The following is a 25,246-nucleotide window of genomic DNA, read 5'->3' as shown; positions in this document are numbered from 1 at the left end:
CTGCTGCAGTTATACAGGGCATTGGTGAGACCACACCTGGAGTATTGCGTACAGTTTTGGTCTCCTAATCTGAGGAAAGACATTCTTGCCATAGAGGGAGTACAGAGAAGGTTCACCAGATTGATTCCTGGGATGGCAGGACTTTCATATGAAGAAAGACTGGATAGACTCGGCTTGTACTCGCTGGAATTTAGAAGATTGAGGGGGTATCTTATAGAAACTTACAAAATTCTTAAGGGGTTGGACAGGCTAGATGCAGGAAGATTGTTCCCGATGTTGGAGAAGTCCAGAACAAGGGGTCACAGTTTAAGGATAAGGGGGAAGTCTTTTAGGACCGAGATGAGAACGTTTTTTTTCACACAGAGAGTGGTGAATCTGTGGAATTCTCTGCCACAGAAGGTAGTTGAGGCCAGTTCATTGGCTATATTTAAGAGGGAGTTAGATGTGACCCTTGTGGCTAAAGGGATCAGGGGGTATGGAGAGAAGGCAGGTAAGGGATACTGAGTTGGATGATCAGTTTGAAGAAGGGTCTCGACCCGAAACATCACCCATTCCTTCTCTCTAGTGATGCTGCCTGACCCGCTGAGTTACTCCAGCATTTTGTGATACCTAAAAGATTCTGTAGGTGTATTAAGAGCAAAATGTTAACGAGGTAGAGATATCGTGTTGTGGTTGTCTCTGTATGGAGCCACAGGAGATGGATGAGGACATAAATTAATATTTCTTATCCGTATTTACGTAGAGAAGGCCATTGAAGGTAGGGAATTCAGGGAAGAGGTAAGTGATATCTTGAAACATCTCCACATTACAAAAGAGAAAGTGTTGACAGTCTCAAAGCGCATGAAGGTGGATGAATCACCGGAGCCTGACCAAGTGTACCTTAGGATATTGTGGGAAAAGAACGATGAAATTTGCTGGTGGCCAGGCAGATATATTGTTCGCCAAGTGGATAACAATGATGACATGTTATCTTACACATTATATTGTTGTTAGCCATGGGTAAGATACCAGAAGACTAGAGGGTGGCTAATATTGTGCCTTTATAAGATATGTAAGTGCTGGTATAAGAGCTGCAAAGAAAAGCCGAGAACTACCTGTGAGTCTAACATCAGTGATGGAAAGGTATCTGGAGGGGATTATAGACAATAGACAATAGGTGCAGGAGGAGGCCATTCGGCCCTTCGAGCCAGCACCGCCATTCAATGTGATCATGGCTGATCATTCTCAATCAGTACCCCGTTCCTGCCTTCGACCCATACCCCCTGACTCCGCTATCCTTAAGAGCTCTATCCAGCTCTCTCTTGAATGCATTCAGAGAATTGGCCTCCACTGCCCTCTGAGGCAGAGAATTCCACAGATTCACAACTCTCTGACTGAAAAAGTTTTTCCTCGTCTCCGTTTCTAAATGGCCTACCCCTTATTCTTAAACTGTGGCCCCTTGTTCTGGACTCCCCCAACATTGGGGACATGTTTCCTGCCTCTAACGTGTCCAACCCCTTAATAATCTTATACGTTTCGATAAGATCTCCTCTCTCATACCTTCTAAATTCCAGTGTATACAAGCCCGGTCGCTCCAGCCTTTCAACGTATGACAGTCCCGCCATTCCAATGCGGAAATCAAAATCGAAATGTGCAGATGGCAAGAAGAAGACGACATGACAAAAAGCTAAGAATGAGAGGTTTATTAAAATTGTACAAACTTTTGTTCCTTTGTTGCACAACCACTAAGTAGTTCTGAAAGCGAAAAATTACAATGTTTACATACACTGCTACAGAGTTGAGTTTGAGGGAAACCCGCATGACGTCTTGGTGGAGCTTAAAGTGCCAAACACCAATGAAATTCAGTACGGCCATTCTAATTCTACGTGAAGGTATTTACATTAGAAGGATTACATTTCATCATTGCTTTCAATACTGAAAAATATTGAGAGTACAGTGTGTATTTTACAAGATAAACTACAATGGCAACGGTTTTAAAAAAAATCAGATAGACAATAAGCTTTAAAGCACGAGTCCTAAACTGCCAATGTGATATCTCAAACCGGAAATACTAAACAATAAAGTACTAATGGCTTAACATCAAGCATCAAGTCCAAGATTTGGCAGAATTGTTGGTCCCGATGTGTAAAACTGACACAAGAAATAAGGCACATACAGTACCTTATCAACATCCAGCAAATATCATGCTGCTTTGTGTCAAGCACAACCAATATGTTCTAGTTTACTATGCTTTGCTACGATTATCACATCTACTTTAGAAATGCATACAGTACTACAGATCTAAACAAACACTAAACTAAACATTCTACAACTAGTACTGGTCTCCATATGGCTTTCTTGGCAAAACAAAAAAAAGTTAAACAAAAACATATAAAACAGTACAAGTATTCCATTCAACAGTCAATGAAAGCTGTTCAAGCATCCTGATGTGTAAAACCTCCACATCACGTTTAGTTCTTCTGTAGGTCAACAGAGCAGAAATATCAATACGACCTACCTGAGCAAACGACTTCTCTCGGTTTCGATTGTGAAACCAATCATATTTGTCAATAGTTTCACAAGGACAGTCAGTCACTCATTAAACATTATCCCTCGTGTCAAATGTCGCTTGTTGAAAAGTCGACATCACACGAAACGCACAAAACTTGTCATTACAATAACTACCGGGCAACAGTGCTTACGTTTGGCCTTATTTAGTGTTCTAAACATGCACATGAAACATTTACCGCAGCTCTTCATTCAGTAAACAAAGTGAAAAAGAAACAAACACTAACTTAAAATACTGACTGTATGTTCAATTTAAATCTGTCACTGCAGTGGAAGACATATTCTCCCAAGCATGGCACAAAAGGGACACCTTTAATCCCACGTCGGGGGGGGGGGGGGTTTAGTAGAATGCATCCATCCCTTTGTTGGGGCGAAATTGCTTAAAACGTACATAGGTGGCTAAAGGAGAAAAAACAACCTGCCCAATGTCTGGACCTTTATGGCATAACTGTTAAGAATTTACTTTCTTCTGCCAGTGAAGTCAGCAAGGAGGTCATATCCCCAATGGCCATGTTTGTGGTGCTCAGGGGCATGCTATGAAACGTGAGAGACGTGCGTGGGCTGTGGAGATGGGAAGAAGTCTGGGAGAAGTTTTGCAGAATGCTTGGACTCAGGGCTCCTGAAATTAAACTGCGGTGGTCTTCATCGTCGAGGATGGCATCGAAATCAATCTGTACAGCGTCTAGGCTATTGCCACCAACAGTGCTAGTCACTTGATTGGAACCTGGAGAAATTAGCTCCGTCGACTTGCGATGGCCAGTCTGCTGGAAGTTAGTCTCCTGACCAGTGAACTTGACATTTTTCCTGGCTTGCTGTCTGAAGGTAGAGTTTTGGTTGTAACCTTGCCGAATGTAGTGCTGCACGTTGGAGCATGAACTGTTCAGGGTCTGTGGCAGGTCTTGTACCTCTGTCTTAATACTGGTCATGCGGTAAATTTGGTTAAGGTTACCTAAACTGCTTTGCTGGTGGGTAACTCGGTTCGGCGGTAGACTTGGCTGCCTGTTCGTGTACATTTGATGACCTTTCGGCGAATGTAAGCCAAGCTGTTGATTTCCTGAACTGTGAGAAACCTGCTGGGAACCTTGGAGCCCGGGAAACACAGCAGCTTGAGGTGGTTGGTTGCTAAATCCCAGAACGCCCGAATCACCGATGCTTGCTTGAGCAGAGCCATTCACACAGTGGAAAAGTAACCCTTCCATCGTTTGCTGACTGGCAGCTTGCTGACACTGGTTGAAATTCTGCACCATCATGTTTCGGTTCTGCATCCCGTTGGTCACCTTTGCAGCTGGATGCCGTGACACGAATGGAGGATATTGCGATCCGTCTTGGCCTTGTACGTTGGCTGACTCCAACTCTCGGGTTGGTACATTCGCAACGTAAGGGAACTCCCCAGTTGCGGGGATGAACGTCTGCCTGTTGGGGTTCGGGTTCTGCTGATGACTTTTGTTCGTTTGGGGACCTGGAATTTTATTGTTTCGTTGGACGCTCTGGGCCACTTCCATGCACTGCTGATACCCGTTCGGCTGACAAGCAAATGCACTTTGGTGAACCGTTGGAGGGTTTTGTTGGGGATTAGTCGTGCCGGCAAACAGCCCGAGCGCCCGACTCTGTGGCACACCAGCTCGCTGCCTGTATTTCTGCCTTTGAGGTAACATGTCGATGCTTCCTGAGCTAACTTCGTTCCATTGAATTGGCAGGTCATCCTTATTGGTCTCGGGATTCACCTGCTGGCCAGCAGACTGGGACTGGTCACAAGAAGGCATGGCGACTATGTGATCTTGCTGCATTTCACTTAATGGCGCGTTTGGCAGATGGTCGTACATGTCCCGACTGGGCATGTTTACTTCATTTTGCAGGCGGCAGCTTAGTTCATTGCCTTGCGAGCTCATGTACTGGACCACATCGTCCGGCAAGATATCCTCATCAATGTGGCCATAGGTCTCCATAGCGATGGTCTCCTGAACAGCATTCTCACTGATACTCGGAGGACAAGGGGAGTAGACGCTCCGATGGAGGTTCCCATCAGAGCGGGCGTAGTTCTGAAAGCTGAAGTTGTGCCTCTCCATCGAGGGAGGCACAGAGGCAGGATTAATAATGTTAAGACTGTTATAACGGTGCACTGGGTGTGCAGAGAATGATTCTCCGACCGTCCCCACTGGATCACTGGCTCTTCTTATTCCATTGCCTGGCACATCATTAGGTAGCAGAGGCCTCCTGCCAAACGCATTGTATGCCCCATCACTGCACCTCCGAGAGACATTTATTTGAGGCAGGGAAAATATTTCCGCGTCTCTGTAGTCACCCAGCAGGGCCATCCTTGCCTTTAAACTCATCCGCTCCATGTTGGGCAGTGGAGTTGGTGGAGGTCCACCTGTGGCTGCTGCATATTTAGCTTTCAGCCGATAATGCTGTGCTGGAGTCAGGCTCAGTAGTCCAGGCGGCCCACCGCATTGGCTGGCATCACTTGATCGCCTTGATGCATCTGTTGAGATGGGATCGTACGAGTCGGCAACGCTCAGGTTGTGCAGTCGGCCTTCAGCCTGGGACATCTCACTGGACCTTCTACTTGAAAGGTATGGTGAGATGCCAGAAGACCGGTGGCTGCTCATGTACGCAGAGCTAATGGTACTAGTGGTGCTGTCACGTCTCTCGTTCAGCTTATTTAATGTCGTGACGTTCGCATTTGAAAGTTCATTTCTGTTTGGCAGTATAGTCATGGAACCTCCAACACTAGAGCTGTCCAGCTGAGAGCCTGCGTTTAAGTGGGAGATTTTAATTAGCAGTTATAACTTGAAACGGTTTTACAGTTCATTTACGCACAATACAGAAGAGGCTTCAAAGCACAGTTCGTAGGTGCAGGAGTAGGCCATTCGGCCCTTCGAGCCAGCACCGTCATTCAATGTGATCATGGCTGATCATTCTCAATCAGTACCCCGTTCCTGCCTTCTCCCCATACCCCCCTGACTCCGCTATCCTTAAGAGCTCTATCTAGCTCTTTCTTGAATGCATTCAGAGAATTGGCCTCCACTGCCTTCTGAGGCAGAGAATTCCACAGATTCACAACTCTCTGACTGAAAAAGTTTTTCCTCATCTCCGTTCTAAAAGGCCTACCCCTTATTCTTAAACTGTGGCCCCTTGTTCTGGACTCCCCCAACATTGGGAACATGTTTCCTGCCTCTAATGTGTCCAACCCCTTAATAATCTTATATGTTTCGATAAGATTCCCTCTCATCCTTCTAAATTCCAGTGTATACAAGCCTAGTCGCTCCAGTCTTTCAACATATGACAGTCCCGCCATTCCTGGAATTAACCTAGTAAACCTACGCTGCACGCCCTCTATAGCAGTGTACACAACTGAGTCGGGTGCAATTTGGCAAATTCTGTGGGCTGTGTTAAAGCACTGTGCTGTTATATAAAATTCCTAGGCCATTTACTCTGCTGATCTAGGTTATAATTGAACCAGGGGCCCAGGTTCACATTAGGCTGCAATGGCTATTGTTTTAAAAATAGCAAAATGACAATGACTCGATAATATAATTTTTGTCTGTCGACCCTGATACATTCTTACGCACTTGGTACAATGTTCGGGAATTCCTTTATTGTTATTGATTTTTGTTCTTACATTAAAGTGATATAGAAATTGAATCAAATAAGTACTAATTTCCAGTTTTAATCAAGGGGAAAAATCTTCCTTTTCCAGAAAACACGTTCTTCCTCCCTGCCTCTAGAGGTTTAAATTTTTAACTTAATTAACATTCCCTGATTTTGGTCATGGAGTCGTACAGCTTGAAAGCAGGCCCTTCGGCCCAACTTTTCCACACCGACCAACATGTGCCAGCTACACTCATCCCACCTGCCTGTGTTTGGCCCACATCCCTCCAAACCTGTCCTATCCATGTACCTGTCTAACTGTTTCTTAAATGTTGGGAGAGTCCCTGCTTCAACTACCTCCTCTGGCAGCTTGTTCCACACACCCACCACCCTTTGTGTGAAAACGTTACCCCTCAGATTCTTATTCAGTTTTTTCCCCTTCACCTTAAACCAATGTCTTCTGGTCCTCGATTCACCTAATCTGGGCAAGAGACTCTGTGCATCTACCCGATCTACTCCTTTCATGATCTTATACACCTCTATAAGGTTACCCCCTCATCCTCCTGCACTCCAAGGAATAAGCATCCCAGCCTACTCAACCTCTCCCAATAGCTCAGACCTGGCCACATCCTTGTAAATAAGAAAATAACTGCAGATGCTGGTACAAATCAACGGTATTTATTCACAAAGTGCTGGAGTAACTCAGCAGGTCGGGAAGCATCTCGGGAGAGAAGGAATGGGTGACGTTTCGGGTCGAGACCCTTCTTCAGACTGATCTTCAGAAGGGCCTCGACCCGAAACGTCACCCATTCCTTCTCTCCCGAGATGCTGCCCGACCTGCTGAGTTACTCCAGCACTTTGTGAATAAACATCCTTGTAAATCTTCTCTGTACCCTTTCCAGCTTGACATTCATTTTATCCAGATGTGGCTCTCTTCTCGGCAGTTTGAAGAAATAAATAAATGCACTTGTGCGCGTTTTGTTTTCCTTACCACTTCCTGGAAGAGGAGGCAAAGATATTATGTTTTTGGTTGCTGGCACAGTGTTGACTCTGGGAAGGAATCCATTGACTTGTTTCAACCTCTCCACCTTTAGCTGCTCCATCCACCTGGTCCCTGTCAAATTCCTTCTGGCCTGCAGGCCCAATGCTGTGGTTGCTGTGGAAACGGTAGAGTCCATGATCGGTGTCTCGTCGGTGGCACTGAGATCTCCCACGCTGCCCCCGCTGTTCAGATGAAGCTCGATCCCACTGTTGGAGTGGTCGCTGAAGGGGGATGGTTCACTGCTGCACGTAGACTGACCACTAGGGCTTGGCTGAGATGTCTGCAGGAGGGGAGAGGAGGAAATGGCTCAATACTTTAGCTCGCAGCGCGCCAGTGGGTCCAATCACACCGTGAAAGCAACACAAAACTACACCTTACAATCTTCTGGTGAAATTCTCCTTTTTGAACAATTTTTTTATTTTTTTTATTTTTTATTTTTTAGATTTAGATTCTACAGCGCGGAAACAGGCCCTTTCGGCCCACCAAGTCCGCGCCGCCCAGCGATCCCCGCACATTTAACACTATCCTACACACACCAGGGACAATTTTTACATTTACCCAGCCAATTAACATACAAACCTGCACGTCTTTGGAGTGTGGGAGGAAACCGAAGATCTCGGAGAAAACCCACGCAGGTCACGGGGAGAACGTACAAACTCTATACAGACAGCGCCCGTAGTCAGGATCGAACCTGAGTCTCCGGCGCTGCATTTGCTGTAAGGCGGCAACTCTACCGCTGCGCCACCGTGCCGCCCCTAATGCCAGTATATCATTAATAACCCAGTATATCATATTTCGCCTGGGCAGCTTGCAGCCCAGCGGTATGAACATTGACTTCTCCAACTTTAGATAGTTCCTCTGTCCTTCTCTTCCCCTCCACCTTCCCAGATCTCCCACTGTCTTCCTGTCTCCACCTATATCCTTCCTTTGTCCCGCCCTCCTGACATCAGTCTGAAGAAGGGTCTCGACCCGAAACGTCACCCATTCCTTCTCTCCTGAGATGCTGCCTGACCCGCTGAGTTACTCCAGCATTTTGTGAATATCATCCCAGAGATTGATCCCTGGGATGACGGGACTGTCATGCAAGGAAAGATTGAAAAGACTAGGCTTGTATTCACTGGAGTTTAGAAGGATGAGAGGGGATCTTATAGAGACGTGTAAAATTATAAAAGGACTGGACAAGCTAGACGCAGGAAAAATGTTCCCAATGTTGGGGGAGTCCAGAACCAGGGGCCACAGTCTTAGAATCAAGGGGAGGCCATTTAAAACTGAGGTGAGAAGGAACTATTTCACCCAGAAAGTTGTGAATTTGTGGAATTCTCTGCCACAGAGGGCAGTGGAAGCCAAATCACTGGATGGATTTAAGAGAGAGTTAGATAAAGCTCTAGGGGCTAGTGGAATCAAGGGATATGGGGAGAAGGCAGGCACGGGTTATTGATTGTGGACGATCAGCCATGATCACAGTGAATGGGGGTGCTGGCTCAAAGGGCTGAATGGTCGCCTGCTGCACCTATTTTCTATGTTTCTATAACGGTCTGATTTCTTTCTTCGAACTATTTGAAAGAAAGCAAGAAATTAGAGTCGTTTAACAACAAGCAGGAGGATTACACACCTGTACACACCCGCCACAACTGAATGACACTACAAGATGGCACTACAAGCATGCATTGCCTGCTCTCCTGTACATTGTTCTGAAACTCAAAAGCAGGGAATTTCCAGAGAACTGCTGTGTGACTGGTTTCAGTGTCGGAATAGAAAGCTTGAGGATTTGACTGGGAAAGAATTACTTACGACAAGGAAATGTAAAGGGATCTATCCTGAAATAATAGTAAGGCAGGAACGGGGTTACTGAGTGTGGATGATCATCCATGATCACGGTGAATGGCGGTGCTGGCCCCGAAGGGCCGAATGGCCTACTCCTGCACCTATTGTCAATTGTCTATTGAATGAAAGCTTGCCAAATTGTGCTGCAGTTCACTAACTGGAGGATTTAAATCAAAAACAGCAAGTCTACAAGTCAATCAGTAGTTGCAAAGGAACGGGCTTCTGTAGATATTATATGGCTTGGAATTAAACTACAGGAATTTATGGGCAAAGAAATTTTTTAAGGTCATGTGAATATAAAGAACGATAAAAGTCACAAAATTAGACAATAATAAATTGGTAGAGGGATAGAGCAAACAAAATCACCCTGGCAATAAGCACCCTGTTTTTTTTTAAAGCAAACATTTTATCTTTGAAACATTCTTTGCTTATTCTTTCTTCAGTCATATTAGTTATTAAAAAGAAATAAAGTTATAATTGGACGAGTCCCCAAAATGTATCGGGGAATTTGTAGCTTTTCAGCACTGGAGGCAGACACTCAGCTGAAAGTGTGTCGAACAGGTAACGAAACCTGATTTATCCATAACTGAACAATTTTAACTATCCTCTCGGCAAATGGCCTGATATCATTTTCGAAAGGGACATTTAGATTTAGATTTAGAGATACAGCGCGGAAACAGGCCCTTCGGCCCACCGGGTCCGCGCCGCCCAGCAATCGCCGCACACTAACACTATCCTACACACACTAGGGACAATTTAAAAAAAAACATTTTGCCCAGCCAATTAACCTACATACCTGTACGTATTTGGACATCAGGGGTGGCTACATACCACAGACCCCCGTACGCACAGCTCAATGCCTTCACAAAGTATTAACACAAAATTGTTCCAACAACGGAGGAAGAATTCAGGCAATAAAATCTCACCTTATTACCCACTGTCCTTAGGAAGACAGAACAAGAAAGCATCAGACAGTAATGTCAGCAGGTTAGTGAAAACAAGAAAGAGAACAGTCAGTTACGTTCAGTTAGAAGCAGTTAATTCTAGGACTGAGTTAGTCAAAATAATGGATCAGTACATTTCATTTGCAACCAGGCAAACGCGATTTTGACTGTAAAAACTATTTGCACCATTTGAATCATTTGCACAGTGCATTACATTTTGGATTCATACTAAAAATCAATAGTGCATGCTCTGAGTTTGTTCCAGTCCACGTGAGAAAGTCTAGTGTTCTAGTCAGAAACCCAACCTGATTTTACACACCACAGAAATCAATGATACGTTTGCAGCAGTAATGTGTTGGAGTTTGCAATTTGATCAGCAATAATGCACCGACCACTTTGAATTTGTGCATGTGCATTTTTTTTTAAAACAGAAGAATCATTAAATGCAGAGAATATGAACATTTCTCACACTGCACAGTATTTTAAGTGCTGCATACAGTTTGTTAATGTTATCTAAAGCATGTGCATGCATAGTGCACTTCCAAAAATTCCATTTTGACCCTCCGACCATTCAGCTTAACAAATACTGCTGGACATATGGCATCAATGGACATCGATGTCACTTGTGTGAAATTCCATCAGGCTTATGAGGTTCCAAATCAATGTGGAACTTGAGCCATGGAAAAGGTCTTAATAGGAGAATTGAGGGCTGATTGTTCTTAGATCAAAGGCCTGATCCTATAAGGGCCACTGCCTGTGAATCTGAGGCACTGGTCATAGAAACATAGAAAGTAGGTGCGGGAGTAGGCCATTCGGCCCTTCGAGCCAGCACCGCCATTCAATATGATCATGGCTGATCATCCAGAATCAGTACCCTGTTTCTGCTTTTTCCCCCATATACCTTGATTCCGTTAGCCTTAAGAACTAAATTGAACTCTCTCTTGAAAACATCCAGTGAATTGGCCTCCACTGCCTTCTGTGGCAGTGAATTCCACAGATTCACAACTCTCTGGGTGAAAAAGTTTTTCTTCATCTCAGCCCTAAATGGCCTACCCCTTATTCTTAAACTGTGACCTCTGGTTCTGGACTCCCCCAACATCGGGAACATTTTTCCTGCATCTGGCCTGTTCAATCCCTTAAGAATTTTATATGTTTCTATACGATCCCCTCTCATCCTTCCAAATCCCAGTGAATATAAGCCGTGGGCCTTGTTAGAAGCTGCATATCCCCTGTAATTCCAAGCTCCAGAAGTTAATTTTGGCCAATCTGCAGTCCCAAATTTGCCACAACCAAATGCGAATGTACTCATTAGCAGAATCGCCATGCATTGCTCTTTGCACCTCTGATGCCAGCTTGCCACAGCAGAGAGGGGGAATCTCAGTTTAGCTGCCACCCCACTGCTGTTCGTTCTGTAAGTGCTGGAGGTGGGTGGGCTTGTGACACGAGTCACAAACTGGGGGTATTTCACCCCACGAGATCTAATTTTGAATGAAGGCAGTGGAGGCCAATTCTCTGGATGCTTTCAAGAGAGAGCTAGATAGAGCTCTTAATGATGGTGGAGTCAGGGGGTATGGGGAGAAGGCAGGAACGGGGGTACTGATTGTGAATGATCAGCCATGATCACATTGATCGAAGGCCCGAATGGCCTCCTCCTGCACCTATTGTCTATCGTCTATTGAATGTACAGTCTTTATGTTTTACTCTAACAAGCATTTCTGGTTATGGGAATGGGAAGGAACCCTTCAAAAGACCCGAACTTCCATTCAAGTGACCTAATTAATACCCACAGGGGTATTAGCCCTGAGGCCACAAATAAAATAAAGACTTCACAAATTTAGCAGTGCAACTAAAGTTGTATCTTTTTTGTCAAGTTCCTTGTTTCCTCTCTCTTCCTTTTTTAAAGTTGACTGGATGTAGGTGCTGCCAGGGTTGAACATTGGAGTTTTGCCTGATTTACCCCTGAGAAATGTTTGAAAAACTCACCAGTTTCAAGACTGTCCTTCCTCCCGACCTTCCCAACCCATTTCCCTATTTTGTTCCAAGATGTCGATCTTCTGTGCCATCGTTAACTGTTCTCCTCAGTTCATGTAAAACTGTTCATGTTGACATTTATTTCCTACCTTTCTGGCTTCTGAGAACAATTCCTAAATCTTATCTCCCTGCAAGATCCTAGAATTTGTTTGCGCCAGTGACAGGCTCCCCATCTGTCACGCAAGGGTTAAAACATGCCTGTGACTGAAATGGTGTTTGTGTAGGAAGGAACTGCTGATGCCGATTTAAACCAAAGATACACACGAAATGCTGGAGTAACTCAGTGGGAGTCCCAACGGGAAATGGAATGTCAGCTAACAGCACCTAGCCTAAGTAAGTAAGTAACCTTGTTTAATAAAAAAACAAGTAAATCACAAAGCCTTGAGGAATGTAGCTGTAAACCATGTTGTAAAGTAGTGGGATGAGACAACCTATTCATGAAAGAAGCTGATTTAGACTTCCTTGAAGCTGAGTGCAGTAAATAACTTTACATTGTTAATAACTTTATCTCTTTATGAAGGTATCACAAAATGCTGGAGTAACTCAGCAGGTCAGGCAGCATCTAGGAGAGAAGGAATGGGTGACGTTTTGGGTCGAAACCCTTCTTCAGATTGGGTCTGAAGGAGGGTCTCGACCCGAAACGTCACCCATTCCTTCTCTCCTAGATGCTGCCTGACCTGCTGAGTTACTCCAGCAGTTTGTGAATAAATACCTTCGATTTGTACCAGCATCTGCAGTTATTTTCCCACACAACTTATCTCTTTATGAGGTAGGCTGGCTGTTTTTTTTCCCGATGTAGCTGACATCTGCTTGGAAATTAAGGGAAAAAGCTGTCAAATTGATTATGTAAGTGTAAGCTGTTTGCTAGCTCATAAGACTACCCTTACGACCACGATCCGGAACAGTGCCAAACCCCTCGAGCTCTCCAGCCCAGCCTTCTGAAGCCAGGGTCCATGGCGGGCAGAAGTGCATGATCCTTTTTGCTATGTTGATGTTTTAATAAATGCATTGTTTTTAACTCTACATTGTTGAAGTTTTTTTTCTCTATCATCGATCCAGATTCTCGAAACCTGCTTGTACCATCATGGCATTCGACACATCCAACTTCAGTCTCATATCTTCAGAGCACAAGAAGAGATCCTGGGACAGAGATCTCATTGACATTCTGAATCGTAGCGGACTTCACTATGGGTCTTAATTAGGGCATCAGTCTTAATGGTAGAACAGTAGATAGAAATGGAGGAGGGGAGTGAATAACTTCTTTCAAGGATGTAGAAAACAGAAAGCAAAAAATGTATAAAATCACGAGAGGAATAGATTGGGTAGATGCAGAGTCTCTTGTCCAAAGTAGGTGAATCGAGGACCAGAGGCCATAGGTTTAAGGTGAAGGGGAAAAGATTTAATAGGAATCTGAAGGATAACCATTTCACACAAAGGGTGGTGGGTGTATGGAACAAGCTGCCAGAGGAGGTAGTTGAGGCAGGGACTATCCCAACATTTAAGAAACAGTTGGACAGGTACATGGATAGGACAGGTTTGGAGGGACATGGACCAAACGCGGGCAGGTGGGACTAGTGTAGCTGGGACATGTTGGCCGGAGTGGGCAAGTTGAGCCGAAGGGACTGTTTCCACGCCATATCACTCTCTGACTCAAAAAGGTAATGCCATTACAGAATAGGTCACCATGTTGGTGGCAGTAGGGAAGTAGTTTGGGGAGGGGAATGTATAACCAGTCAATTCCCATCTACCAATACTCTCCTCCACCTAGCAGAGCTGGTCCTTACCCTCAACAACTTCTCCTTTGACTCCTCCCACTTCTTCCAAGTCCAAGGCGTAGCTATGGGCACTCGCATGGGCCCAAGCTATGCCTGCCTCTATGTAGGGTACGTCGTACAATCCCTGTTCCGGGCGTACACTGGCCCCATCCCCGAACTCTACCTCCACTACATTGACGACTGCATTGGTGCTACCTCTTGTGCCCATGCAGAACTCACTGACTTCATCCATTAAACTGCCCTCCAACAGTATTTCAAAACTGCTCCCTCCCCATCCATCCATCCTTGGTTGTATAAAAGCAGCATCGACCAGGCACAGTAGAGGAGGAGGCAAGTCCAGCTGTGTGGTTCCTTGAATTTCTCAGAATGTCATGTGAAAACAGTTAGTCCAAGTCAAGTCAAGTTTATTTGTCACATACACATACAAGATGTGCAGTGAAATGAAAGTGGCAACGCCTGCGGATTGTGCTAAAACTACAAAACAGAATAGAAAATTTTGTTAACACAAAAAATAAATTAATACAGTAAATTGGTCCCTGGTGATATGAGAGTTAACAGTCCTGATGGCCTGTGGGAAGAAACTCCGTCTCATCCTCTCCGTCTTCACAGCGTGACAGCGGAGGCGTTTGCCTGACCGTAGCAGCTGGAACAGTCCGTTGCTGGGGTGGTAGGGGTTCCCTATAATGTTGCTGGCTCTGGATCTGCACCTCCTGATGTATAGGTCCTGCAGGGGGGCGCGTGTAGTTCCCATGGTGCGTTCAGCCGAACGCACAACTCTCTGCAGAGCCTTCCTGTCCTGGGCAGAGCTGTTCCCAAACCAGATTGAGATGTTGCCGGACAAGATGCTTTCTACAGCCCCAGAGTAGAAGCACTGAAGGATCCTCAGAGAGACTCTGAATTTCCTCAGCTGTCTAAGGTGGTAAAGGCGCTGCCTTGCCTTACCCACCAGTGCGGCAATGTGTGTTGTTCATGTCAGATCCTCTGTGATGTGGACTCCCAGGTATTTAAAGCTGCTCACCCTATCCACAGTAATCCCATTTAGACACAAAGGGTCTGTGTTACCTGGTTAGAGTAGTGGGATCAGTGCAGCCCATCCTGATCTCCTACTGTTTTGCTGCTAAATTTGTCTTTCACAGTTTGAACCTGACATCAGTAATGGGGAAAATGTGCTGTGCGACGATGAGAAACAGTGGATGTGGCGCATTTGAACTTTCAGAAGATCTTGCAAAATAAATTAATATACAATATTAAAGCACGTAGTGATTGGGGCTATCAATACTGGCGTGGGAAACTGGTTGATTAAACAGAAGTAGGAATATACAGGCCACTTTCTGGGTAGCAGGTGACTCACTCCAAATGTACCCATCGACTGCTGAAAAGGTGCCTGAATACTAATCATCAACATCATTGATTAATTTCAGAACTGGCCTGGACTGCGGCCCCCCTTCTGCGACTGATGGAGCCTGCAAGTGTTCACTTACGTGTTCACACCTGAAGAACGTTCTGTCAACGTAAGGCGCATCAGTGACCTGTTTCCACCCATGCGACAATCAGTCAGGGGCGATGAGAACTTTCAAGACAAGAGAGCCAACAATCTGGAAATGAAATGCTTCACACTGAGTCACTTGTCTGATTTGTGAGAAAAAAATGTGGACATACCATTGGTTTCTCTTTCTTGATGGCTTTAACTTGTTGACATTCGTCGCGCTTTGAGGTAGCGTTGTTCAGCTCAGCCTGCTGATGTCCTGGTGATTTGGACTGGGAGTTGTTGGCTGGATCCCTGGGTGCTGGAGGTCTTGGGTGGATATCTCCACGTTGTCTCTTTGTAATGTGGGCCTCTGGGCCGTGAACTGTCTTCACGTGTTTTCGGAGGGAACTGGGATCAGTGTAGCGCTTTGTGCAGCCAGGTATCTTACACACGTAAGGTTTCTACGAAACATCAAAGAACATCAAGGGAATTAGAAGAATCATTTCCAACAAGTAGACAACAAAGAAACAAATGGAATATTGTGAAATTTCTTTCATGTTTGGACTGGCAGGTCTGATTTCAACAGGACAATAGACAATAGACAATAGGTGCAGGAGGAGGCCATTCGGCCCTTCGAGCCAGCACTGCCATTCAATGTGATCATGGCTGATCATTCTCAATCAGTACCCCGTTCCTGCCTTCTCCCCATACCTCCTGACTCTGCTATCCTTAAGAGCTCTATCCAGCTCTCTCTTGAATGCATTAACACAATTGGAGGAACAGCAACTCATATATCTTTTGGGCAGCTTACACCCCAGCGGTATGAACATTGACTTCTCTAACTTTAGATAGCTCCTCTGTCCCTCTTTTCCTCTCCCCCTTCCCAGTTCTCCCACTGTCTTCCTGTCTCCAACTACATCCTTTCTTTCTCCCCCCCCCCCCCCCCCCCGCCGACATCAGTCTGAAGAAGGGTCTCGACTCGAAACATCATATTATCTTATCATGATCAGAAAGCTTACGGATTGCAAATTCACAACCATGACACTCCTTTGGGTCAAGGCTGGTTGATGAAAGGTGCTACAAACCAACAGGTCTTTCTGCAACAGAGATAAAGACTTGTTTCTATGGTGTCTTATCACAACCCCCAATAAAAAGTGCAAATATAATGTGGAGAAACATGAAAGGCAGGTAAAAGCAAAGATACTAGAGGAGCAAGACGAACCACTCCATCGAAATCACCTATACTGAAGCGTAGTACGCAAAGGAGCGTAACGTCCGCCATTTTAGTAGGCAAAACCCGCCGTCCATTATGCCTCTCGCAGTGTAATCAGTGTTTTGGGGGAACAGTATGTGTGATGATACCATTAAAATGCAGAATATATCTCATCTCTCAATTCACAGATTTTTGTTATTTTTATTATAAAATGTTTCTGCAAGTTTCTGCCTACTAAAATGGTGCCATGACATACTACGGTTTTTAGGGTCGAGTGGTCTATCTTGCTCTGCTCTATTATCTGTGGGTAAAAGCATATGACATTCCTTTATATATTAAACTGCATCTGTGCGTAATTAAAAGTTGTATTTAACACATTAGAAAAAATCCCAGTTGCACTTTAAGTTAAGCCACTGCCATCTTTCATTTCATCTGAAAACGAAAACTAGGCTTTGCATCAATGCCTCATTTGAACCGCTGCACGTCTTAAACTGCAGCAATTCGTCGGCGCTCGGCAGGAACGTCATCTGAAATGATGGGCGCAGGTGAGGCCTGAACTTCAAATTTTCACATAGAGCCATGAGTATAAAGAAATGATGCTTGATCGGGAACGGAATCCATTGCTTTCTTCTTAATATTGCTTTGGCCAAAGGTAAACATCAGATTTAGGAGCAAGAATGGGTCTTGTAATGTCCTCTGTAAGACCCTGTTGTGGCTAGCACAATGAATATACGCCCGACATCTTGTAAGAAGATTTTATTACTGATCCTTCACCAGGAAACTTCTAGAAGGTCACCTGACCTCAGTCACAAGGCACAAGCCCATTGGCCCTAGAAGGCCACCTGACCTCAGTCACAAGGCACAAGCCCATTGGCCAGCTTCTGCTCTTGACCTCAAGGGGGCACTGGCATTTACATTATATATACATCACATCTCCCCCTTTACTTTAATTACATCACAGGTCTTACACCCTCTCATGTCCGCTCAGCCATCCAACAAGTCCATGGGTGATCTGATCTTGGCTGCAACTCCATTCTCCCACCCGTTCCACTTTGACCTTCCCACTTCTCCACAGTCTACATATTCTGTGACCCAGCCCCCAAAGCTCCCTTGAATAGAGAAGTCCAATGAACCATGAATCTGGGAGATGAAATTCCTGGTCTTAAATTCCGAACCTATTGTCTCATATTGTTGTCATGCAAATAGACCCAAAGTTGCCTTGCGTTATATATAACTAGACCAAGTGGACCCGTTGGGCCCAAACCTCTCTTGCATTGGTGCAGCACCCTCTTCTCCCCCCCTCCTCCTTTCCTCTCCCCCCTCCCCCTCCCCTTCCCTCCTTCCCATCCCCCTTCCTCCCCTCCCCTCCCCCCCTCCTTCCACTCCCCCTCCCCCTTCCCCTCCCCCCCACTTCATCCCCCTCAACCCCCCTTATTCTCCCTCCCCCTTCCCTTCCTCCCCCCCCCCCCCCCCATCCCTCCCTCCCTAGGAGATAGATTTAAACTTTAAAATGTGAATAACTTAAAAAATATAACACCGATTCCAATGAAACTTCTTCCATTGGCACCAAAGGGACGACGGTGAGTAAGGTGGGCCTAAAATTGTCATGCTATCGTGTACCATTTTGGCTGTAGTTCAGGAACAAACAAACAAACAAACAAACAAACGAGAGTTTTAGTGTATAAGATTATGCGTAATAAAATAGACTATCCAGCTTCCATTGGAGAAAAATATGTTTAAAACAGATTCACTGATGTGTGTTGAATCAGTACAGTAATCAACTGACAACTGACCAACATGCACCAAACCAGCAGTGCATGCCAGGAAACAGCTTACCTCATTTGAGTGAGTTCGGTTCTGGTGCTTTGCCCGATCTGATGCATTAGAGAACGCTTTGTTACAACCCTCGTGTTCACAGACGTACGGCTTCTCTCCAGTGTGGGACCGCAGGTGTGTTTTCAAGTTTTCCAGTCTGGAGTAGGCCTTTGCACAGCCTTCAAACTATACAAAACAAATTAGCTCCACATTACCTGCAATTATTTAACTCTCTTCATGTTACCCGATGGAAGACGCAAATATAACTATTCACAAACCACACATTGAATTTTTGAATCCTGCATTTGGCCATGGAGAAGGTCCATAGAAACATAGAAAATAGGTGCAGGAGTAGGCCATTCGGCCCTTCGAGCCTGTACGCACCGCCATTCAATATGATCATGGCTGATCATCCAACTCAGTATCCCGTACCTGCCTTCTCTCCATACCCCCTGATCCCTTTAGCCACAAGGGCCACATCTAACTCCCTCTTAAATATAGCCAATGAACTGGCCTCAACTACCTTCTGTGGCAGAGAATTCCACAGACTCACCACTCTCTGCGTGTAGAAATGTTTTCTCATCTCGGTCCTAAAAGACTTCCTCCTTATCCTTAAGCTGTGACCCCTGGTTCTGGACTTCCCCAACATCGGGAACAATCTTCCTGCATCTAGCCTCTCCAACCCCTTAAGAATTTTATATGTTTCAATAAGATCCCCCCTCAGTCTTCTAAATTCTAGCGAGTACAAGCTGAGTCTATCCAGTCTTTCTTCATATGAAAGTCCTGCCATCCCAGGGATCAATCTGGTGAACAACAACCTAACAATTATTTCCAATAAGAACGTTGCTCGTGCACTTTAAATAATAACCTTTTTTTTATTATGTCATTATGCCAGACCTCCCAACATTTGATTTTACAAATTCATAATTTTGATGTCCAAAATTCAGAATTTTACATCAAAATTCATAAGGCAACTTTTCAACAATCATTTCATTTTTAAGGCAATTATTTAACTCTCTTAATGTTACCCGATGGAAGACGCAAATATAACTATTCACAAACCACACATTGAATTATTGAATCCTGCGTTTGGCCACGGAGAAGGTCCAGTTCCAACAACCTAACAATTATTTCCAATAAGAACGTTGCTTGTGCACTTTAAATAATAACTTGGTTTTTTTTTAATGTCATTATGCCAGACCTCCCAAGATTTGATTTTACAAATTCATAATTTTGATGTCCAAAATTCAGAATTTTACATCAAAATTCATAATGCAATTTTTCAGCAAAAAAAAAGGTATGCACGCCAAACGCGCGTACGCGTTGCGCTACATTCATGTGTGAAAAACGACTATTATTTCCAACAGTCTGGTTCTTGGACTACTGGTACAATGTCAGGCCTATCATGAGTATATTCTGCTATTTATAGAAAGGTTATTGAAACATAAAGAAAAAATTGTTTTGTTTTGTTTTGTCTATTTTGCTTTTTCCTTACACATCCCAATTCTCTTGGTATTGAATAAAAGAACAATGGTCATAAAATGTATGACTAAGTTATGAAGAAAGAGTTGATCTATGCGACTTGACTAAGCATACGGAAGTACTTGTTGAAGTAAATTCGCACATTAACTGATAATCAGCCCAAAAAGGTGGTAATTGGCTTTTCTGCTGTGTTTTATATTTTAACCCCGTTTTAATTAATTAATATAGTTATATAATCTTGCACTCAAATTTAATATTTACTCATTACAGTTGCACCACTGATTTTCTGGCACTCTTGGTTCCAGAGCTTTGCTGATTTATCCAGCCAGCCAAGGAAGTCGGCGATGGGGATAGATGTGCCGGCTCCAGCTGGGCTGGAGTTCCAGAGCCCCAGCCGCAGGTTGCAAATCGAACCCACCGATTGGCCGTGGAAGTCCCGATGAGGTCGAGATTGGCTGCCTTGCCCAGCCTAGGTGCCACATTTCCGGGGAGACTTCCAGGGCGGAACCCCTAGCGACCTCTGGCGGCAGAGTTGACAAATTGCAATTACCGACCGACTGTTTTGCGGAAAAATGTGAGGCGAAATGGGAGGGGCGGAAATGAAATAAGAAAGCGGAAACTTTCCGCCAAATTCAGAAGGGTTGGGAGTGGTGCTATGCTGGAGAATTTTGCATTTTTACAGAGGTCAAGCAGCCCCCATGGAAGGACCTATTCACAAAATGCTGGAGTAACTCAGCAGGTCAGGCAGCATCTCGGGAGAGAAGAAATGGGTGACGTTTCGGGTCGAGACCCTTCTCAGGACCTACTTGTTTCAATTTTCTGTGTAGAATTCATTTGTGAGAGAAGGAAGCCAGGGTGACTAAGTATGCCTGCTGAGTGATCATGTTATTGTACCACACCTGGAACAGCTCCAACATTTGCATGCCTCATCCATTTACGATGTGGGGCTATCTATTGAAGCAGTGGTCACTGGGAATGAATGTACTGTAAGGTCAAAATGATGCTTTGAACACAGTTTGAACACATTGCTTAGCAAGTTTACTGGGATTCTTTGTGGGTGGTGCAAGCCAACATTTTGCCCAGGTGGGGCATTTATCTTTGTGGTCCAGTCAGGACATATTCTTTGAGAAATGGAACATGCACTAATCAAGTATCTTTTGGCTCCATTTGATGCAAAGGAGATTTAGTTTAGTTTAGGAAAAAAAACTGCAGATGCTGGTTTAAATCGAAGGTAGACACAAAATGCTGGAGTAACTCAGCGGGTCAAGCAGCATCTCAGGAGAGAAGGAATGGATGACGTTTCGGGTCGAGACCCTTCTTCAGTTTAGTTTAGAGATACGGTGCGGAAACAAGCCCTTCGGCCCACCGAGTCCAATCTGACCGCACTAACACTACCCTACACACACCAGGGGCAATTTCTACATTTGCCCAGCCAATTAACCTACAAACCCGCACGTCTTTGGAGTGTGAGAGGAAACCGAAGTTCTTGGAGAAAACCCACGCAGGTCACAGGGAGAACGTACAAACCCCACACAGAGGAGTAAGGATCGAACCCGGGTCTCTGGCGCCGTAAGGCAGTAGCTCTACCGCTGAACCACTGTGCTGCCCTGGTCTGGAGATGTTCATTTAGAAAATGGATTTTCAGCCCTTTTTGGTGCACTAGTTGGACATCACATTGCCCAAATGCCAAATCAAATGTCTTAAAAATAAACATAGCACAAAAAGTAAGGAAATTTGTGTTTGGTAGATTATTTCTTTGTTGTAACAATGCTTCTTGGCAATAAATCTTATACCGTTGGAAAGCCTGTTTATTTCCCTTTTAAATGGTGCCACATTTGTAAGGAACATGCATTTGTGGGATGAGCAGCAGAGCTGAGTATGTGGGTTGCGCCCATGAAAAATCTGCCAAATCTTCTCTGCCAATGCCAAACAGCTTATTCTGCCATTGACTCTTGTTCGGTGTTGTTTGGTGGATTGGATGATTGAAGTCTGAAGAAACAAGACATATTGGCAATTTAACAATTTATTCATTTAATAAACAGGAGCCTCAGTATCGTGTGGAAGAACCATACACAGCCACAACAGCCTGGCACCTCCTCCTCATGCTGGTCACCAGCCTGGTCACACACTGTTGTGGGATGGCATCCCATTCTTCAACCAGCATTTGTCACAAGTCAGCCAACGTGGTTGTGTTGGTCACTCTGGCACGAACAGCAAGCCCAAGCTGATCACACAAGTGTTCAATGGGGTTGAGGTCAGGACTGCTGGCAGGCCATTCCATCCTCTCCACTCCCAAATTCTGGAGGTAGTCTCTGAGAAACCCTGCTCTGTGGGGGCGAGCATTGTCATCTTGGAGGATAGAGTTCGGTCCCAGACTGTGGAGATATGGGATTGCCACTGGTTGCAGAATCTCATCTCGATATCTCTCTGCATTGAGATTGCCTCCAATGATGACAAGCCTCGTTTTTCCAGTGAGGGAGATGCCGCCCCACACCATCACACTGCCTCCACCAAAAGATGTTACTCTATCGGTGCAGCAATCAGCATAGCGTTCTCCGCGTCTTCTCCACACTTTGGCCCTATGATCCAACTGCCGTAGGCAGAATCAGGACTCATCGCTGAACATAACGTTCCTCCACATGTTCAGGTTCCAGTGCACGTGTTGCCGACACCAGCGCAAACGGGCCTGACGGTGAAGGGCAGTCATGGCAGGCCTCCTGGCAGGCCTATGAGACCGGAGATCGGCTGCGTGCAGTCTGTTCCGAATTGTCTGGGCAGAGAGCCGTCGGCCATATCGTCCTGCAAACCTTGACTGCAAATCTGTAGAAGACAGCCTACGGTTCCTATGTGCTGACAGGGTGAGGAAACGGTCTTCTTCGGGTGTCGTCTTCTTGGGACGCCCACTTCGCGGCCTGTCTCTGACATCCCCCGTTATATGGAACTTGGCCTTCACTTTGGAGATGGTACTAGGGCTCACTCCAAATAATGCCGCAACTTGGTTTTGCGGAACACCAGCTTGAAGTTGCCCTATCGCACGGGCCCTATCCAGATCAGTCAAACGTGGCATGCCGATTCTTGGAGCAGACACCTACTGACCACTGTAGCAGGGCCCATGCTCACAGATGCTGCCAATCAGGTGCCAATCAGGCACCTGATTGTCAGCACCTGGGGGTACCAGAAGCTCAAAACAAGAGTCAATAGCAACAGCAGAATAAGCTGTTTGGCATTGGCAGAGAAGATTTGGCAATTTTTCATGGGCGCAACCCATATACTCAGCTCTGCTGCTCATCTCACAAATGCATGTTCCTTACAAATGTGGCACCGTTTAAAAGGGAAATAAACAGGCTTTCCAACGGAAAAAGATTTATTGCCAAGAAGCATTGTTACAACAAAGAAATAATCTACCAAACACAAATTTCCTTACTTTTTGTGCTATGTTTATTTGCCCTGGAGACATTTAGAGATGTTTCTCTACATTATTTCTGTTTGCTTCTCACTTGTGATTTCCTGCACTGTTGTCCTGTTGACAGTACACTAGCAGGGTCAACCTCTACGATGATCCTCAACACTGGTTCCCCACAAGGACCTGTTCTCAGCCCGTGACTATATTCCTTAAACATTGTGCAGCAATTGCAATCCAACTCAAATTGCAAGTTGGCAGACGACACCACCGTAGTGGACTGGATATTAAATAATGATTTAATTGACATTGAAAGTAGGCATGCAGGTGCAGCAGGCAGTGAAGAAAGCGAATGGTATATTGGCATTCATAGCGAGGGGATTTGAGTACAGGAGCAGGGAGGTTCTGCTGCAGTTGTACAGGGCATTGGTGAGACCACACCTGGAGTATTGCGTACAGTTTTGTCAAGTCAAAAGTCAAAGTCAAAGTCAAATTTATTGTCAATTTTCAGTTAGTTTACACAGACAGAAAATCGAAATACCGTTTCCCACAATCCCGAGGAATAAAGTGCATTAAATTAAGTTAAAATTAAAAAGGCACAGCAAACAACAGTCAATATATACAGTTTAATAGGAGATGAGGAAACACTTTTTCAGTCAGAGAGTTGTGAATCTGTGGAATTCTCTGCCTCAGATGGCAGTGGAGGCCAATTCTCTGAATGCATTCAAGAGAGAGCTAGATAGAGCTCTTAAGGATAGCGGAGTCAGGGGGTATGGGGAGAAGGCAGGAACGGGGTACTGATTGAGAATGATCAGCCATGATCACATTGAATGGTGGTGCTGGCTCGAAGGGCCGAATGGCCTACTCCTGCACCTATTGTCTATTGTCTATTGTAACTCAGCGGGTCAGGCAGCATCTCTGGAGAGAAGGAACGGGTGACGTTTCGGGTCAAGACACGAAACGTCACCCATTCCTTCTCTCCAGAGATGCTGCCTGACCCGCTGAGTTACTCCAGCTTTTTGTGTCTACCAGCATGTTAATTTAAACTAATTCCTTCTGCCTGCACATGGTATGTATCCCTCTAACCCCTGGCTATTCCTGTCCCTGTTTAAGCGCTTCTTAAACATAGCTATCATATCTGCTTTCATCATCTCCCCTGGCAGCATGTTCCAAGCACCTACCATCCTCTGTGTAAAAAAAAAATTTGCTTTGCAAACTTTTTAATTCCCTCCCTCTCGCCTTAAATCTGTGCCCTCAAGAAGCATTTGACATTTCTACACTGGGGGAAAAGGCTCCGACTCTCTACCCTATCTATGTCCAACATAATTTTGCATCACAAAATGCTGGAGTAACTCAGCGGGTCAGGCAGCATCTCAGGAGAGTAGGAACGGGTGACGTTTCGGGTCGAGACCCTTCTTCAAAGAAGAAAGGTCTCAACCCGAAACGTCACCCATTCCTTCTCTACTGAGATGCTGCCTGACCTGCTGAGTTGCTCCAGCATTTTGTGATACCTTCGATTTGTACCAGCATCTGCAGTTATTTTCCTACATCATTTTGCATACTTCCATCAGGCGGCCCTTCAGTCTGTAATGCTTGGTAAACAATCCAAGTTTGCCCAACCTTGCTGCGAACACTCTTTAATACTGACAACCTCCTTGTGAACCCTCGCCAAAGCCACCACAATCCTTCTTGTAAAGTGATGACCAGAATGGTAATGAAGCACAAACTACTCCAAATGTGGCTTCGCCTGAGTTTTATTGTGCTACCTTTTGAGCTGCTAGCTTTTCTACTCAGGAATTGAGTATAAACTCCAAAGAATTGGCTCATAGAAACAGGTGCAGGAGGAGGCCATTCAGCCCTTCGAGCCAGCACCGCCATTCATTGTGATCATGGCTGATCATCCACAATCAATAACCCGTGCCTGCCTTCTCCCTATATCCCTTGATTCCACTAGTCCCTAGAGCTCTATCTAACTTTCTCTTAAATCCATCCAGTGATTTGGCCTCCATTAATGCCAGTCTCCGTCACTTGTCAATGAAAAGTCTTCGACCAGTGAGTTTACAAAGAAGGAAAGATTATTGTGGTCTGGTTATCTAGTAGTACTGTTTATTAAT

General features: G+C 45.0%; 1 protein-coding gene across 2 annotated transcripts in view; it reads right to left on the bottom strand.

The window, feature by feature from the left end:
• Positions 1-1,709: 1,709 nt before the first annotated feature.
• Positions 1,710-25,246, bottom strand: part of LOC144592950 (transcriptional activator GLI3-like) — a 341,472-nt gene continuing 317,935 nt past the window's right edge. For both annotated transcript variants that reach the window (XM_078398314.1, XM_078398315.1), the window contains 4 exons: positions 18,272-18,436; positions 15,414-15,683; positions 7,130-7,460; positions 1,710-5,299 (listed from right to left, as the gene is read on the bottom strand). In XM_078398314.1, coding sequence (XP_078254440.1) covers positions 2,985-5,299; positions 7,130-7,460; positions 15,414-15,683; positions 18,272-18,436 — 3,081 coding nt within the window. In that variant the 3' untranslated portion in view covers positions 1,710-2,984. The remainder of the gene's footprint in view (positions 5,300-7,129; positions 7,461-15,413; positions 15,684-18,271; positions 18,437-25,246) is intronic.

This window comes from Rhinoraja longicauda, chromosome 4, assembly GCF_053455715.1.
Source record: "Rhinoraja longicauda isolate Sanriku21f chromosome 4, sRhiLon1.1, whole genome shotgun sequence".
NCBI classification, from domain to species: domain Eukaryota; kingdom Metazoa; phylum Chordata; class Chondrichthyes; order Rajiformes; family Arhynchobatidae; genus Rhinoraja; species Rhinoraja longicauda.
This window is presented reverse-complemented; position numbering and strand designations above follow the sequence as displayed.